The sequence below is a fragment of the Aricia agestis genome, chromosome 9 (assembly GCF_905147365.1).
Source record: "Aricia agestis chromosome 9, ilAriAges1.1, whole genome shotgun sequence".
Taxonomy (NCBI): Eukaryota; Metazoa; Arthropoda; class Insecta; order Lepidoptera; family Lycaenidae; genus Aricia; species Aricia agestis.
In genome coordinates, this window is record NC_056414.1 from 8494612 (window position 1) to 8512530 (window position 17919).

Consider the following 17919-nt stretch of genomic DNA (forward strand, 5'->3'; position numbering starts at 1 on the left):
ATGACATACGACTAGGAATGAACTAGAAGAAGCTTACAGTTCTCACATTACTAGATTTCAGTAATGCTTTTAACTGTATCGATCACGACATTCTCTAAAGCAGACTCGCGACCTGTAACCTTTCACCATTTGTTATTGATTTGCTCCGTAGCTACCTTACCGGAAGACGACAGAGAGTCAAGCTATCAGCCCCCGTAGACAAATGGCAAAACGCTAACTCTAACGCTAATGCTAGCGCTACAAAATGTATGGATTTGACATTAGTATTCGCTAGCGAAGTAATAAGTCATCGCTTCGCTAGCGAATACTAATGTCAAATCCATACATTTTGTAGCGCTAGCGTTAGCGTTAGCGTTAGCGCTTTGCCACTTGCCTACAGGCCCAGATAGATTTTCTGACTGGAGTGATATCTCGGGCGGCGTTCCACAGGGTGGAGTATTGTCGCCACTTTTATTTTCTCTATTTATAAATTCTATTATAGCGTCAATTTCATCTTTTTACCACCTGTATGCAGATGATTTGCAAATATACGTCCAGACAGAAGTAGGCGGTCTTCATTCTGCTATCGGGATGTTAAATAATGGAGAATAATGGATCTGCGAATGGAGTAAAAATCACGGTCTTTCTATTAATCCCATCAAAACTCAATTAATTTTAATTGGCAGCCCGGGACTGGTCTCCAGGATTGACTTCAATTCCCTACCCCCCGTCCTTATCAATGGTGTTACAATCCCTTTCAGCAAGGTCGTTAAAAATCTAGGGGTGTGCTTCGATGAAAATTTAACTTAGAAGCCACAACTTCAAGAAATTAGTAGGAACGTGTTCTCAACTTGGCATTCTTTAAAACGTCTCCGGCATGTTCTTCCCACACGAACAAAAGTAGTATTAGCACAATCTCTTTTCCTTTCTTTACTAGATTACGCTGACGCATGCTTCACTAATCTTACTGAAGAACAACTAATTAAGCCTGAACGCCTACAAAATCTATCGTTGAGGTTCATCTTTGGTTTACGTAAATATGACCATATTAACGAATACCGTCTCAAGCTTGAGTGGCTTCCAATCCGTCACCGTCGCGATGTTCGCATTCTCTCTCTACTTTATAAGATTCTATTTGACTCCCATTATCGAAGTTACTTAAAAAACTGTTTTGTATTTCACAATTATGATAGAAAAGAGCTCCGTTCCTGTTCAAACCTTGTCCTTAACGTCCCTATCCATCATACAAAATATTTTAACTCCTCCTTTACCGTTACGTCCATTTTACTCTGGAATTCTTTACCCGCCCATATAAAGCAGGCGAAAACTTTAAATAATTTTAAGTCATTGCTATTTAATTACTATTTTAACTTATCTGTCAACAATAATAATTATTGTCCTTTGTAACGTATCTTATAGTATGTTTGTATTTATAGTATATATTGCATTGTATTTATTAGTATATTTATATTATATTATATTATGTTATTAATTTTATTATATAATATTATTACTTTATTTAAAATCAAATGCATTGTATATATATTTTGTTTAATTTAGTGCTTTTGTTAGATTCTTAATTAAAATAATTAATAGTATACTTTTGCACATCACCGTGTTCCTGGATTTAACACTGTTAAGAATGTTAAAAGGTTGCCTGGAAGAAATTGCTTCAAAGTAATAAGGCCGCCTTTGTGTACATGTCTGATTTATGAATATTGTTGTTTATCTTTAAGTTTAATTGTAACTTTTGTGCATAATAAAGTACATTTGTATTGTATTGTATAATATTACGTTTTTAATGCCAAAGTATGTCGGTCTTCTACCTCTCCAGGCTAAAACCGCTAAACTCATATTCAAGTTGAAATATCTTAATATGTCCTCTTATTACACTGGTCGTCATAAAAAAGAGCAAAAAAGTGTATAATATGTGGACGTAATACATAATATTATGGTTGAGTTAAAATATCTAAATATGTAGTTAGAGTTCACCTAGCACGTCTAATTTCGACGCAATAGCAATTTTTGTTTGTACTGAAATTAATTTCTTATACTTGCAGGTGGCAGTGTTTTTGAACGTTAATACATGTGTAAATACATTTATCAACGTTCACAAATACTATTGTTCTGTTTACAGAACACAACTAAATAGTTGTGTTCTTTCCGTCTGTGTTAGAAAGTACCAAAATCTATTGTTTACTGCTCTAATACTAACGGACGCGCGAACGCAGTAAGTGTTTTGGGCAAGTGAGCGACGTACGTATGTAAAGTTAAAATAAGACAATAATATTATGTGAGTTGCTTTCAATATTTTACTTTTGTAGATCAAATGAACGGCTATATAATTATACTACTTATTACTGAATATAAAACATTGTAATATCTTTTATTTTGATTGTTTTCGGTTAGAAAAATGACAGGTGTATGCAAAAATTCGCCAGATTTTAATGTAAGTATCCGAAAAACTAAACGTGATAGCGGAAATCTGTATTTTCAGATTTAGATTCAACACTCGAAAACTAATTGAAATCACAAAGTAAGCTTTTTACTCCTGGGCATTTTTTTTACCGACCAGTGTTATTGACAATAGTTAGAGAACATAAGATATATATCCTGGAAAAATCATTCCCACGTGATATTATGCGAATTTTGGTGCAGTACAATTCTAAGCAACATCTAGTGAGTTTTGCTTATGATATTATTACTTTTACAGCTCTGCACGGGCGGCTCTGTCACGGACCTGAGCGCTGGCATGCGAGCCCGAGGTCAGAATTTGACGGAACCACAACTAGCCTATGTGCTCCGAGGTACAATTCGGGCTCTTACCCATCTGCACTCCCACCGTTGCATGCATCGGGACGTCAAAGGACATAACATCTTATTGACCGAAGATGCTGAAGTCAAACTGGTCGATTTCGGCGTATCATCACATTTGGCAGCTACTATTGCCAGGAGGAACACATCGGTTGGAACACCGTATTGGATGGCTCCTGAGGTAATGTATCTAATATCTTTAAACGAGCAATTCTTATATATTATAATAATGGATGCTGTTAAGCATTGGTGTGTCATCCCACATCGGACTAGTTTTGAGTAATCGGCGTTTTAAGTTTTTTTGGAATAATCTTTATTTTCTGCTTATTTTAAGCAAAAAAAATGTTATTGAGCAGTATCATTTTTTTTTTGTTAAAATGCGTAGATTATGATCATGAAAAAAGAAATTAATTTTACATTCGTTTTTAAGAGAAAAAATATAAAAATGGTTAATGCTATATTGCTATAGGGCTTATTACATATAACATTAATGTCCTATTAAATAAAATTACCTCGTCATGCCCACACCGCTGAACCGATTTTTCCCAAATTTGGTTTGGAGATACTTTGAGTCAACGAAAAGGACATAGGATCCTTTTTATTCCGAAAAAATGTACGGTTCCCAGGCATTCAATAAAAATGATTTCTGCTTATACTGCTACATGGATTTCAATGATATTTGGTATGTAGGTACGTTATGTGTTGGGAAAGGACATAGGATACTTTACATCCGGGAAAAAGGTACGGTACCCGTATGATAAACAAAAATGATTTGCGCCTAAACCACTGAACCGATTTTGATGCAAATTGGTGTGCACATACTTTGACTCTCGTGAAAGGACATAAGATAATTATTGTCTTGAAAAATGTATGGTTACCGCGTTATAAAGTTTCCTATTTTGCGCCTAAGCCGCTGAACAAATTTTGATGAAACTTGGTATGGAGATACTTTGAGTCCCGGAAAAGGTCATAGGATCCTTTTTATCTCGGAAAAATGTACGGTTCCCAGGCGTTAAATAAAATGATTTCTGCTTATACCTTTACAATGGATTTTAATGATATTTGGTATGCAGATATACGTTATGTCTCGGGAAAAGACAGAGAGTTCCCGCCTCTTCTTCCCTTCCCGCACTTCCCGCAGAGAGCTCTTATGTATTGCGCACACACTTGGGCACTATGATATTTATTACTCCTGCGTAACTGGCCTGGTTTTATTGAAACCGGCCACCGCCACCGAAACCGGTGTGGGAGTATTTAGGGTTCCGTAGCCAAATGGCAAAAAACGGAACCCTTATAGATTCGTCATGTCTATCTGTCTGTCTGTCTGTCTGTCTGTCTGTCCGTCCGTATGTCACAGCCACTTTTCTCCGAAACCATAAGAGCTATACTATTGAAACTTGGTAAGTAGATGTAGTCTGTGAACCGCATTAAGATTTTGATACAAAAATTGAAAAATTATCAAAAATTTTAGGGATTCCCCTAGGTACAACTAAAACAAAAATTTTTTTTGTCTAACCTATTCGTGTCGGGTATATATGGATAGGTCTTCAAAAATCATATTGAGGTTTCTAATATAATATCTTTGTAACCTGAATAGTTTGCGAGAGAGACTCTTACAATGTGGTAAAATGTGTGTCCCCTCCCTCCCCCCTCTAACTTCTAAAATAGTTAGTTGATAGGGCATGATAGTTAAAAAAAAATATATGATGTTCATTACTATAAAAACTACCAACGAAAATTGGTTTGAACGAGATCTAGCAAGTAGTTTTTTTTATAGGTCATAAATGGTAAACCTAAATTTACCTTTCATTAAATCAACTGAAATATAAAAATAAATCAAAAACCTTTTTATTTCATAGAAATTAATGCTGCTGCGGAACCCTTCATGGGCGAGTCCAACTCACACTTGGCCGGTTTTTATTTATTATAATTACCAGCATTGGACATTGGGCATAATTATTGAAATACTCGTTAGTCTAATTAAATTATTAATCTAATTGCAAACTAAAAATTAGAATACATTTTATACATATTATTAACTAATTAACTTACGGGTAATTTCAGATGCACAACAATTACTTCATCAATCTGATTAATTTGTAAACTGATTAAAATTACTAATTACTTTTTGTCCAACTCTGCACGTGATAAACTAATTATTTCTACATTAACTAAATTTAATTTAAATCGGTTCAGCAGTTTAAACGCAAATTAATAAAGTTTATTGCATGAAAACCGAACATTTTCCATGATAAAAAATATTATCCTATGTCCTTCTCCAAAACCTTACGTAATATCTACATGTACTCTATATCGATATCATAAGCCAAATTCATTTTTGTTGACTGCGCGGGAACCGTACATTTTCCGGGAAAAAAGCATCTAATGTCATTTTAATTGATTCAAAGTATCTGCATACAAAATTTTATCAAAATCGGTTCAGCGGTTAAAGCGCAAATCATTTTAGAAACATAGTACATAAATGCTATATACAAAACCTCACTTACAGGAATAAGCATTAACCATTTTTGTACTCTAGAATATACTACAGTTGGTTTTCAAAAAAAATGATTTCACTGTCGTAAACCTTATGTTATAAAAAACAAAACTGCATTATTAACTCAAATTCCGATTTTATGTGGAATGAAACACTAATGCTTAACAGCAGCCATATATTATATTATATTATTGGAATCTCGGAATCGGCTCCAACGATTTTCATGAAATTTAGTATATACTTATGGGGTTTCGGGGGCGATAAATCGATCTAGCTAGGAATCATTTTTAAGAAAAAGTCATTTTATTAGTGTTTTATCGAATACCGAGCAAAGCTCGGTCAAATAGTAATAGTAAATTGTGATTAAAATAAATACATACATACCAATTACCATGGCATAAAATTTAAAAGTAGGTCTATCCATCACTTACGTCTTCAGGCTTAAAGCGCTGAACGGTTTTAAAATTATATTTACTGGTGATATTTTTGAGTTTCGGAAAAGGAAAGTATACGAATAAATGAAATTTTGCACTAACGAAGTTGCACACAAATGGTCTAGTTAGTATCACAAAGAAACAAACTTTTAGATGTTATAACAAATATCTTCTTTATTTTCAGGTGATAGCCTGTGAGCAGCAGTTAGACCAGTCGTACGATTGCAGATGTGACGTCTGGTCAGTTGGGATAACAGCAATAGAGTTAGCAGAAGGAGAGCCACCCTTGTCAGGCCTACATCCCATGCGAGCGTTGTTCCAAATACCCAGAAACCCCCCACCTACGTTGTCACATCCAGAACGATTCTCCCCTCAACTAGCAGATTTTATATCCGAATGTCTAATCAAAGATATGAACCAAAGACCCTTCGCACGAGAACTTCTAGAGCATCCGCTTCTATTAGCAGTTAATAGTTTTGAGAATAAAGTAAGTATCTTCTGAACTATAGACCCTGAAGAGTTAATCACGTTAATGGTTATCTCCTCAATAAAAAAAAGTTCAATTGTATTCCAGATAAGGAAAGAGCTTCACGCTGAAATAAAAAGGCAGAGAGCGGAAGGCCGTAATTGCCGAGCCGCGGAAGCCACGACAAAGAGAGGGAAACTGAAATCGCATCGAAAGGCGAAACCTGAAAAAATGTATACCGACGATCTCGCCACGCTGGAAGCGCTAACCGAGGACGCTATAGTCGAGCAGCTACACAAAAGATACTCACAGAACCAAATATACACCTATATTGGAGATATTCTCGTTGCTGTTAATCCGTTTACGGATATAGGGATTTATACTTCAAAGGTAATTGAATGCTGTTAAGCATTGGTGTGTCATCCCACATCGGACTAGTTTTGAGTAATCGGCGTTTTAAGTTTTTTTGGATTAATCTTTATTTTCTGCTTATTTTAAACAAAAAAATGTTATTGTGCGGTATCATTTTTTTGTTGAAATGCGTAGATTATGATTATGAAAAAAGAAATTAATTTTACATTCGTTTTTAAGAGAAAAAGTATAATAATGGTTAACGCTATATTGCTATAGGTCTTATTACATATAACATTAATGTCCTGTTATATAAAATTACCTCGTCACGCCCACACCGCTGAACCGATTTTTCAAAATTTGTTTTGGAGATGCTTGGAGTCAATGAAAAGGACATAGGATCCTTTTTATTCCGAAAAAATGTACGGTTCCCAGGCATTCAATAAAAATGATTTCTGCTTATACTGCTACATGAATTTCAATGATATTTGGTATGTAAGTACGTTATGTGTCGGGAAAGGACATAGGATACTTTACATCCAGGAAAAAGGTACGGTACCCGTATGATAAACAAAAATAATTTGCGCCTAAACCACTGAACCGATTTTGATGCAAATTGGTGTGCACATACTTTGACTCTCGTGAAAGGACATAAGATAATTATTGTCTTGAAAAATGTATGGTTACCGCGTTATAAAGTTTCCTATTTTGCGCCTAAGCCGCTGAACAAATTTTGATGAAACTTGGTATAGAGATACTTTGAGTCCCGGAAATGGCCATAGGATCCTTTTTATCTCGGAAAAATGTACGGTTCCCAGGCGTTATGAACCGATGATGTGATACGATTTTGATTGAAAGCTGCAAAAAATATTTTTTGTTTAAAAGCTGACATGATTGAGAGTGCTTTACCTTTTTAGTCATAAATTATCACCATCAGTTCGCTCACTGTCGGAAAATTACGTTTTTAATGCTTATTACAATTGACCTTAATTTCATATTTTCTTCATATCTATTTCTCATGATTATGTTTCTTTCAGACACAAGAACAATATCAGAATCGATGTCGTTCAGACAACCCACCACACATCTTCGCAGTAGCGGATGCTGCACATCAAGCGCTGATGCACCAGAAGCAGCACCAATCTATTGTTATATCTGGTGAAAGTGGTGCGGGGAAAACGGAGTCAGCAAATCTTCTGCTGAAACAGCTCGTATATTTATCAAAGGTCAGTTGTGAAAATTTGACCATACAATTCTATAATATATTTGGTAATATTATGAAAGCGAGCGAGTGCATGGGCCTCATCCCCACCCATCAACAAAAATTAAATATTAATGGCGCTATAAAGCACTAAGTTAGTGGTGACAATTCCACCCATAGTCCTTACATTGCAATTTCATGTAAGTTTATTACTTCTGGTAAAACAATGTTGGTGAATTTCAGACACAAAACGGCAACCTTGAAGAAAAAATTCTACAAGTGAACCCAATTATGGAAGCATTCGGCAACGCTCGCACGGGAATTAACGCTAACAGCTCGCGTTTTGGGAAATATTTAGATCTAACGATAGTACGAGTTGGAAGGATTTCTGGTGCACGAATTTCCGTTTATCTTTTAGAACAATCTAGAGTGGTTCACCAGGCATTGTGAGTAAATTATTATGTAGGTACTATGGTGCTCCGTCCCGCATAAATAAGAAATTTCTCGGGAAAATGTTTCCTATGTCCTTCCTCGTGGTCAAACCTATATCTGTGCCAAATCACATAAAAATCGGTCGAGTACTTCGTGAGGTAAGCGTGTTCAAACCAACTCTTCAGCTTTATAATATTAGTATAGAGTATTATTATAGGGTAACTGCTCCTATTTATAGGCGCGCGGAAGCGATAAGCGTAGCGATTTTGTTGTATAACAAATATCATACAATAGTTAAAAACTAATTCGACATGCTTTTATTTTCAGAGGAGAAAGCAATTTCCACGTCTTTTATTACCTTTACGATGGCTTAGAAAGCGAAGGTCGCTGGAGAAAATTTTATTTGGACGAGCAGCTTAAATCTAGACATCGTTATTTACAACCCCTATCGATCACATATCGAGAACATAATGTTCACCGTTGGCGACAATTAAACCAAGCCTTCAAAGTAAGTAAAAATTTGTAGAGAAATATGAAACAAGAGCAAGAAATAAATTGTTTAATACTAAAATTTACTCTATATAATTCGTCAAGGTCGTTGGATTTCAAGAGGAGGAAGTAGACATTCTTTACAAAATGTTGGCAGCCATACTGCATCTAGGCGATATAGAATTTGCGGAAACAGCCGGTGAAGACAATACCGATAACAGAGCAACTATAATTGATACAGCTCCATTGCACAGAGGTATTTTTTAAGAAATAACTACATTATTAAGTACCATCGGAGAAATCGATTCATAGATAGATGGCGGACGTCATTTGGTTGGATTATGTCGTAAATTGTAATCCGTCGGTTGTGTTTGACATAACACGACAAATTACATAAGTCCGTTATCTGCCTACGAATTAACTTCTCTGATAGTACTACTCGTTTTTATTTTCAAATTGAAAAGTATCACCATGGCAACGTCCATCGCTATCCCGTCGCACAAACAATGGTCGCCGTCAGTCTCGAGTTGTAATAATTTACTATTATTTATTCAACAAATGCACTTATCAATATAAAAAGTACCCAGTAGCCGATTATCAGACCCACTCAATATGCATATAAAATTTGGTTAAAATCAGTAAAGCCGTTTCGGAGGAGTACGCGGCCTAACATTGTGACACGAAAATTTTATATTATATAAGATTTAAATTATAAATAAAATTTCAGCGTCATGTCTTCTTGGAGTGGAAACATCGGAGCTGCGCGAGTGTCTGACTAGTAGCAGTGTCGTCACGAAGGGAGAGACGATAGCGCGTCACAGCTCGTCCACTGAGGCTGCTGTCGCTCGGGACGCTACGGCGAGAGGACTCTACGCCCGAGCCTTCGACAGGATCGTTGAGAGAATCAACGCACTTCTCTGTCAGAACAGGCCTAACCAGTATGGAAACTTTACAAAATATTTGTGATGGCATCAATGTTTGGTGTAACTTCACACCCATTTAAATTTCATTCTTCTTTCAGCGATTTACTATCTATTGGAATTCTGGATATTTTCGGCTTTGAAAACTTCACTAGAAACTCATTCGAGCAGTTATGTATCAACATCGCGAACGAGCAAATTCAGTATCATTTCAATCAGCACATCTTCACGTGGGAGCAGCAGGAATACATGGCTGAGGGCATACCTGTTGATCTCGTGGAGTTCTCGGATAACAGACCCGTTTTGGACATGCTTTTATCTCGCCCTATGGGGCTTTTGGCGTTATTGGACGAGGAAAGCCGTTTCCCTCGGGCTACGGATAAAAGTCTTATAGGTATTATTTGTTCTGAGTAATGACAAAATTAAAGAAATGTATCGTTTCCAACTAAAGACTTTTTTTTTTCAGAAAAGTTCCATCGCAATGTCAAAAGTAAATACTACGTACGGCCCAAGTCGGATGCCGTGTGTTTCGCAATTCATCACTTCGCTGGTCGTGTTGTGTACCAGGCGGAAGGCTTTCTAGAGAAGAATCGCAACTTTTTACCGCCTGAAGTCGTTCAGCTGATGCGTCAGAGTCAGTACGATATAATAAGGTTCCTATTCCAATGCCCGTTGACGAAGACGGGGAATCTATTTCTGCCATCTTGTGGAGAATCGAACATGAGAAGCTTGGGGGGTTCACAATATACTGATACAAAAGTAAGTTGGAGCCCACTACCACTTTGTTCTTTGTGGACTTTATTCTTCTAAGAAATAACTTTATCAATTTTGAATTTTTGTCAAAGACTTGTTGTTACATTATTATTATCGTTGTTACATACTCTTTCAATTATATTTGTTTCTTACAGCTGGATCGATTCAAGAGCCGAGGACTCGCGTCGCAGTCCCGAGCACAGCAGACAGTCTCAACATATTTCCGTTACTCCCTCATGGAGCTACTCCAGAAGATGGTCAGTGGTTCCCCGCAGTTCGTGCGATGCCTCAAACCCAACGATTCCAGATCACCAAAGCATTTCGATTCAGCCAAAGTACTGAAGCAGCTACGGTACACTGGAGTACTGGAAACAATAAGGATAAGACAAAACGGCTTTTCCCACAGACTGACATTTGACGACTTCATAAAAAGGTAAAGTGCTACTGAGCGTGACATTGAGTTAGATTGAAGATAAGATAATGGCGGTAATTACAGTCATTAATTTGAAGTGTTTAAGTTCTTGCCACGAATCTTGAGTAAAAACTAAATGCAACAGTTTAATGTTTTCGTTTTTAATGTCGCAAATGAAATTATTAGAATAAAATTTATTTTTTTGAGGATTTTTTAAAAGTTGTTTGCAAGGATTCTCCATGAAGTAGGAAACCCGCCTTGACGTTTGATTTTTTTGTAGTATTATTGGTTTTGGTATTGGTTTCATAATTTGATTGAAGGCTTTGCCTGTAATATTACTGATAAAAGTTATTTATTATTCAGATACGGATTCTTAGCATTCGGATACGAAGAACGTGTAACACCAGATCGGGACACTTGTCGCCTCCTTTTGTTGCGATTAAAAATGGACGGCTGGGCTCTTGGCAAATCAAAGGTGTTCCTCAAATACTACCACGTTGAACTCCTCGCTAAGATCTATGAAGAGCAGGTGAATATCAACAATTTTAATAAAACAATAGGTTAACATCTGAATATAAACAAAAGTGTACCATCTAGTCAAATAGTAAAAAAACGGTTCGAACTAAAACATTTGAAGCAATTATGATTTTTAATTAAAATGTTTATCTTTATTTTTTCAGTCAAAGAAAATTGTGAAGGTCCAAGCGTACGTCCGTGGTTGGTTAGCTCGAAGATACTACATGCGGCTGAAGGTACAAATGGCGATATCTGTGCTGACGCTGCAGAAACACGTCCGAGGCTGGCTGACCAGGAAGCGGCTGCAGGAGAGACAGAAGCAACTAGCCAGAGAGTTCCAGAAGGAACAAATGGATCAGGATAATATGAGGAGGCATCAAAAAGGAGGTAACAATCTTTAGCCTTCCTAATATTATAAATATGAAAGATTATCTGTCTGTTTTACGTTCCTGCGGTTTTCCTCGTTATGGTTTTCCTGCGATAAAAAAAGGGAATAAACGGCTTTGAAACAAATAATAAGACAGTAAGAAAAATGTACTTAATCAAACATAATATTTAAACCAAAATTTGCAGGACCTGCTAATAAGAATAAGGCGATGGCAAAAGCAAAAGCACTGAAGAGAATGACTTCAGATGACAGTGATAGTAATGATACCAGCTCCAGTAATAAAGAAAATGTTCATTCAAATAAAGCAGCAGTGGTCATACAAAGCCGTAAGTAGAAAGCATAGCGCTTGGTGACAAAATATTTTCTACCATCCATCTTATATTATGCACAAATACAATAGTTATTGAAATTACCACCAACATAATATTTTCTTATTGCTAATTGAGTCAATATTGAATCTCCTATTAAATAAACTTTGTTTTGCATTCAATCCAAGTTTTATCAAAACATTTCATTTTTAGCCACCACGTAAAGGTTAAACGAAAGGAGGTTTAATTTTGCAATTAGCCATTACGTAGCAAAACGCTCTTTCGTAAATGAATATTGCGTATTAAGGTCTCATCTTGGCGAGAACGACACCTGTTGTCAGATCATTTAATAATTTCCTCGTTGTATTTACACACCACATTTTGTTAAACCTTTTTACCTAATCAGATTAACTCTTTAGGTACCTACAGTGCCTAAAGAGTTTTAAATTATTATCACAAGGTTTTTTAAATGTATATAATATCAGTTCTTTGTTGATATTTAAATATTTAAGTTTGGACTGTACATCACATCCCAGTATGAATATTTATCGTGGCATCTAATTTTGATCAAGGCAATATACAAATTCTTCACCTCATTTCATGTTCAAATCATCTTCAGTTAACCTTTAACTATGGACATCTAAAAGTTGTAACATACTTATAGACATGGGGTCTGACAGACCGCTCGTATTTTCATCTGTTTTTCAGGTAATTTAAATACTTTTTTGTATTATTTTTGCTTAAATGCCTTAACACACAACTGATTTAGGGAATTTATGGGTTAAATATCCAAAATTTTAAATTACGAGTATATTGTAAAATGAAGCATTTTAAGCAAACAAGTCACTTTTACGACTTTCATTCACCTGTGACGAAAAAATTTCATTTTTATATAATTAACATAAGTTTTGAAACTTTTTGCTTAAATTGTTTATTAATATAAGCCATATTTAATATAAAAATTGGAATATAAACTTCTGAACATATAACATAAAAATTCTGACATAGCTCCAACATGGTCAAAATTATTGGCAGCCATTTCACATGGTAAAGGCCATGATAAACGTAATTATAGCTTAAATGTAACTTAAAATATTGTGGTTAGTATTTATTTTAGTTATCTAGACAGATCCAATAGTTTTTGCTGTAAAAAAAATATTTTCTAAGTATTAGCTCTCCTAGACCCAAATTTGTTCCTTAGAACATTTTCAGTGCAATATTCCAATCGTTTGACCGATTCCAAGTTTTTTATGTATTACAACGAAGAATTTCACTAAAAAAACATAAGCAGAAGTTATTTCAAGACATTATATTTAGACATTGATTGCGCACTACCGAAGACACAAACATAATTCTTTGTATGGGGAGCATGGACATGGGGTCTCACAGACCGCGCTCGAAGTTCAAACCGAAATAACTTTGCAAACTTGCAGTCGGCTTCGAATTTTTTTGCTTTAGAATACATTTTTCGACTAAAACTGAAGCTACTGAGCGCCGCAAGTGTGAAGCTTAAGGGGAAGTAGAGTAGATGCAATTCTTGTAGGGTACGAGCGGTCTGTGAGACCGCGCGTCTATAGTTAAAGGTTAAGATTAGACTCCAGTGATTAGCATAATATTTTGATGGTATGGTGAGCCACAAGATGGCTAAATAAATTTAAGCCGGGCCGGGCTGCGCCAGGCATATAAATTCTAGAAACTAAATTATTTTCATATTCGGACCATATTTGAGACGATCGTAAGCTATAGGTAACCATTCGCCGAACACTGCTTTAAACTCTTCTTCTACACTCTTATCAGTTACATCAAGGTCAATAATATTTCCAGATTTCCGCGGCTACACGGCTCGGCGGCGGCTAGCGAAGGGTCGAGCGCCAGCGCCGCCGAAGGAGGAGGCGCCGCCTGTCCCTCATCAGATCATGCAGATGCACGCTGCGCAGGAGAGAGCAGTGCAACTGCACACGTTCGCTGAACAGGTATTTGACAAAGAAGCTACTTGTCATTTAGCTTAAGATGCAAAGTTAACCAAGCTAAAGTTAGCCAAATTATTTATTATTAGATGTTGCCTCTAGTGTTGCCTACAATTTGTTCTCATAATAATAATATCTATGGATGTTTCACACTACGTCAGTCTGGCCCTGTGCTAAGTACCTGAAGAACTTGTGTTGCGGGTACCAGACAACGGAAACATATTATATTTTAATACTTTTTATACTATACAATATAATGATATATTTAAGATTTTTATTATAATATTATAATAAACATATTTTTGTTTTTTTCCTTTTAAAACCTTTTTATTCCGTCGGCGGAATTCGAACCCGTGACCCCCGGCTTGAGCGCTGACAACGAGCTCGACCACTGAGCCACAGAGGTCGTCAAATTCGTTCATTCGTCGTGTTCACGCGAAAATACAATAAAATTGAATAGAAGAAACTTTATTTGTAATAAACATAAAATTCAAACATTATAATATTACACAAAATACAAGGAAAATAATTATATTATCTACAAAGTAATTAAGTCGGTCATACGTACAGCTAATAGTTGCAGTTTGATATACGTGCATTTTTACAACCAACATCCTCTTATAAATTTACATAACTTAATTATTATGTTTTCGAATTTTTTGTCATTATTCAATAACCATTACCTACTAGATATTAAATTGATGTCCCGTAAACTTTATTTTAGATTCATAACAAAAACCAGGAGGTCCATGTTAACTTACGGAGGAACAAGCCTGGAGTCCCGTTGGAAACAGTTCAGAAGCCACCCCAAGAGTATCGCCCTCCACCAGGCTTCACCATAGTTCCAGCCATCATCAGAGGACAGCAGATGTCCAATGTAGAAGACACAAGCAGGCTCTCTAGGTAAGATTTTCCGAAGCATTTTTTTCTCTTCATCGTGACACTAACAGAATATAAATATTATAATAATTTCGTATTTACACTGCAATTGAAATAAATAAATTTTCTTACTAGAAACAAAATATTATCTTGATTCAGAAACATGTATAATAAACTGCCATCTATGAGTAACTTAATGAACTACTATTACAACATGATTTTAGATAGTTAAACATAGATGACTCTGAATACACCATTTTTGCACTAGTAGGCAGTTTATTTTCATTGTTTCTAGAATTATAAAATTATAAAAAAATTACTGTATGCATTTTAGTTATTTCATAAGTATTACAATCCATTTAAGTATGTTAATATTGCATCCTAATTTGTGTATTCTTAGTAATATTATTTTTATTAATTTCAATTTTCATATCTACCTACATACCTAATATTATCATCTACCTATATATTTTATTCTCTTTAACACCTATACTTTTCTATTGTAATAATTTCTTGTATTTCTGTGCTTCCTAATGGACACTAAAGTCCGTCTCCTGAATTCTACGTTAGCGATACGATGCCGTGGCACGAAATGCACCAGACCAAACAAGACGACGAAGCAAGGTTGGTTTTCCTACCGTATTTTATATTTCTCTTCGATATTTTATTTTACGATTATGAGTTGATAATACGTAATATCTTTAATTTTACATCAAAAACTCCGTACCTACCTACTTAATTGTGAAATCTTCAAAAATATTCATTGCATAAATTAGTTTTTATTATTCGTAGCATAAATTCTGTCAATTCGCATTTAATTAGCCTCGTTAACAGTCTCCTATAACCTGCACTTAAGATACCCTATCATTTTATAATCTATAATTTACAAAATATAAAAATAAACAATAATTTCAGGCTTGACCAGAACACAAACAACAATTACGACGAAGAGATCCAAAGCAACAAGCGACGGATACCCTGCAGCAGGCAGTGCAGCGGCTTAGTCAGGTACGACCTCGGCAATAATAATAAAATTGACAGATACTGGCCTTAATATTGACAAATTCTGGCCTTAACATTGACAGATACTGACCTTAATTCATGTCCTGGCCTGATATTGAAAGAAACTGGCATTAAACTAGGACTCTCGCCTTAATACTAACATAAATATTTATTCTGGCCTTGATATTGAAAGATGATGGCCTTAAAACAATATGTTCTGGCATTAATTTTGACAGATACAGGCCGATTGATGATCTAGCCTTAATATTGCCAGATTTTGGCCTTAAATGAATGATCTGGCCTCAATAATAACAGATAAACTAATCAATGATGTTACACATGCCTCTGATATGGAATAAGCGGGTACGAATTATTCGGTAGATAATCAATTGTAAGCCAGAAAGCATCGTCCTGAGCTATTTCGTGCTCTTTGCAGGACTTATTCATTCTCATTTTTCAATAGATAGTTTCATCATAATTGTATCTCTAGCTAACTCCTCGATTTCATAATATTATGATATTATCACCAATTTTCATATTCGAGAAGCAGACGAGAACTTCCCATTTATTAGTAGATACCTACGGTATTAAACAACTGTTTTATATGCTAAACACTAGCTACCATTCACAGATATCGTCATTTTCCTAATAACTTTTAGGTTAATTACATTGTTCATGGTCTTGCACCACTAGCGCTAATCTCTGGATGCTATAAAAAATTTAAATATGGCGTAAACATTTTCTAATAAATATTTTCTTTTCAGTAACAAAATAATAGAGCTAGTGAGACAAACGCAGAAGTCGACCCCACCGCCGAAACCAGTGTACAGTCCCGCCTACGACCCCGAGTCGGATCTGCGGAAAATTCTCCGTAACTCCCCGGAAATCCTCGCCACTCCCCTCTACGGTTCCGACGATGACTACAACGACGGACCTTTCCGATTCAAACAGCTGCTGCGACCGACCGTCGGCCCGACGGAGAGTTTGAGGAAGAGGAAGGTCAGGAATTCCGGACAGTGCCCCTGGATGTCCGACAGCTCGCAGGACAGTAATAGCTCCAAGGAGTTGAATATCAAGAAAAGGCCACAAGTTAATGTGGGGTCCTACTACAATAGACAATAATGTGATAATTGGTTAAATGAACGCTACATGCAAATCGGGTATTTTCGTTTGTTTATAAACAGTGGAATTGAGAATACTCAAAAACGCTAATAGTTTGACATTTTTTGTCCCAAGTAGAATTGTAAAGATTCTGTCCTCTCTATTTTAAAGGGTAAAATGCGTTTGAAAACTAGAAAAATAAAATTGTTGAAAAAATATTATTACTTAACTATTAAGATAAAGTAAATGAAATATAATTTAATTTGTTACCTATTTATAAGTACATTTTTATGTAAGGTAAGTTGAAAATTGAACTTAGGTACAACCTACTGTTTCTTATGAAAAAAATTTTAATAGAACTTGAATCATTTCACTGTGGTCTATTAAATGATTTGGTGTGATTTTGCGAATATTAGTTGTTATTAATAATAATCATGATGATGTAGATAATATTGATTTGTTATAGTCAGAATAACATTACCAAAGCTTCGTTGTAACTTGTAAGCTAGGTACCTATCTGATTTGATTGTAAGGTTTACACCGTGTATATCTGTAATAATATTATAAATAATAATAATTATTTTATATAATATCATGAACTACGTAGGTATGAATAATAACTACTTACAATAAATAATAATAACAATTGGTAAACCTGAAGTTGCAATTTCCTATAACGTTGGTAATACAATACTCTTGGTTATTAGGATTCCGTGCCCAAAGGGTAAAAACGGAACCCTATTACTGAGACTTCGATGTCTGTCCGTCTGTCCGTCTGTCTCCAGGCTGTTACTCAACCGCTATAGTAAGACTTCTGAAATTTTCACACATTGTGTATTTCTGCTGCCGCTATAACAACAAATAGTAAAAACAAAATAAAGTTAATATTTAAGGGGGGCTCCCATACAACAATTATGATTTTTTTGCTCGTAATCAATAATGGTAGCAGCTTGAAATACTCACAATATTATTAATTATATTTTTACTTTAATAATTAATAATAAAATTAA

The 17919-nt window shown here is 35.4% G+C and overlaps 1 protein-coding gene across 4 annotated transcripts in view; it reads left to right on the forward strand.

Annotated features, from left to right (window-relative positions):
* LOC121730257 (myosin-IIIb-like) overlaps nucleotides 1-17118 on the forward strand; it is a 64659-nt gene extending 47541 nt beyond the window's left edge. The window contains exons 4-23 of one of the 4 annotated variants that reach the window (XM_042119228.1): nucleotides 2693-2974; nucleotides 5909-6211; nucleotides 6299-6580; nucleotides 7579-7767; nucleotides 7986-8188; nucleotides 8502-8682; nucleotides 8769-8919; nucleotides 9391-9601; nucleotides 9685-9977; nucleotides 10050-10342; nucleotides 10492-10769; nucleotides 11112-11277; nucleotides 11429-11651; nucleotides 11838-11978; nucleotides 13785-13933; nucleotides 14652-14830; nucleotides 15353-15430; nucleotides 15722-15814; nucleotides 16169-16171; nucleotides 16573-17118. In XM_042119228.1, coding sequence (XP_041975162.1) covers nucleotides 2693-2974; nucleotides 5909-6211; nucleotides 6299-6580; nucleotides 7579-7767; nucleotides 7986-8188; nucleotides 8502-8682; nucleotides 8769-8919; nucleotides 9391-9601; nucleotides 9685-9977; nucleotides 10050-10342; nucleotides 10492-10769; nucleotides 11112-11277; nucleotides 11429-11651; nucleotides 11838-11978; nucleotides 13785-13933; nucleotides 14652-14830; nucleotides 15353-15430; nucleotides 15722-15814; nucleotides 16169-16171; nucleotides 16573-16930 — 4056 coding nt within the window. In that variant the 3' untranslated portion in view covers nucleotides 16931-17118. The remainder of the gene's footprint in view (nucleotides 1-2692; nucleotides 2975-5908; nucleotides 6212-6298; nucleotides 6581-7578; nucleotides 7768-7985; nucleotides 8189-8501; nucleotides 8683-8768; nucleotides 8920-9390; nucleotides 9602-9684; nucleotides 9978-10049; nucleotides 10343-10491; nucleotides 10770-11111; nucleotides 11278-11428; nucleotides 11652-11837; nucleotides 11979-13784; nucleotides 13934-14651; nucleotides 14831-15352; nucleotides 15431-15721; nucleotides 15815-16168; nucleotides 16172-16572) is intronic. The other 3 variants (XM_042119229.1, XM_042119231.1, XM_042119232.1) reach the window with 3 other exon arrangements.
* The last annotated feature ends 801 nt before the right edge of the window (nucleotides 17119-17919 follow it).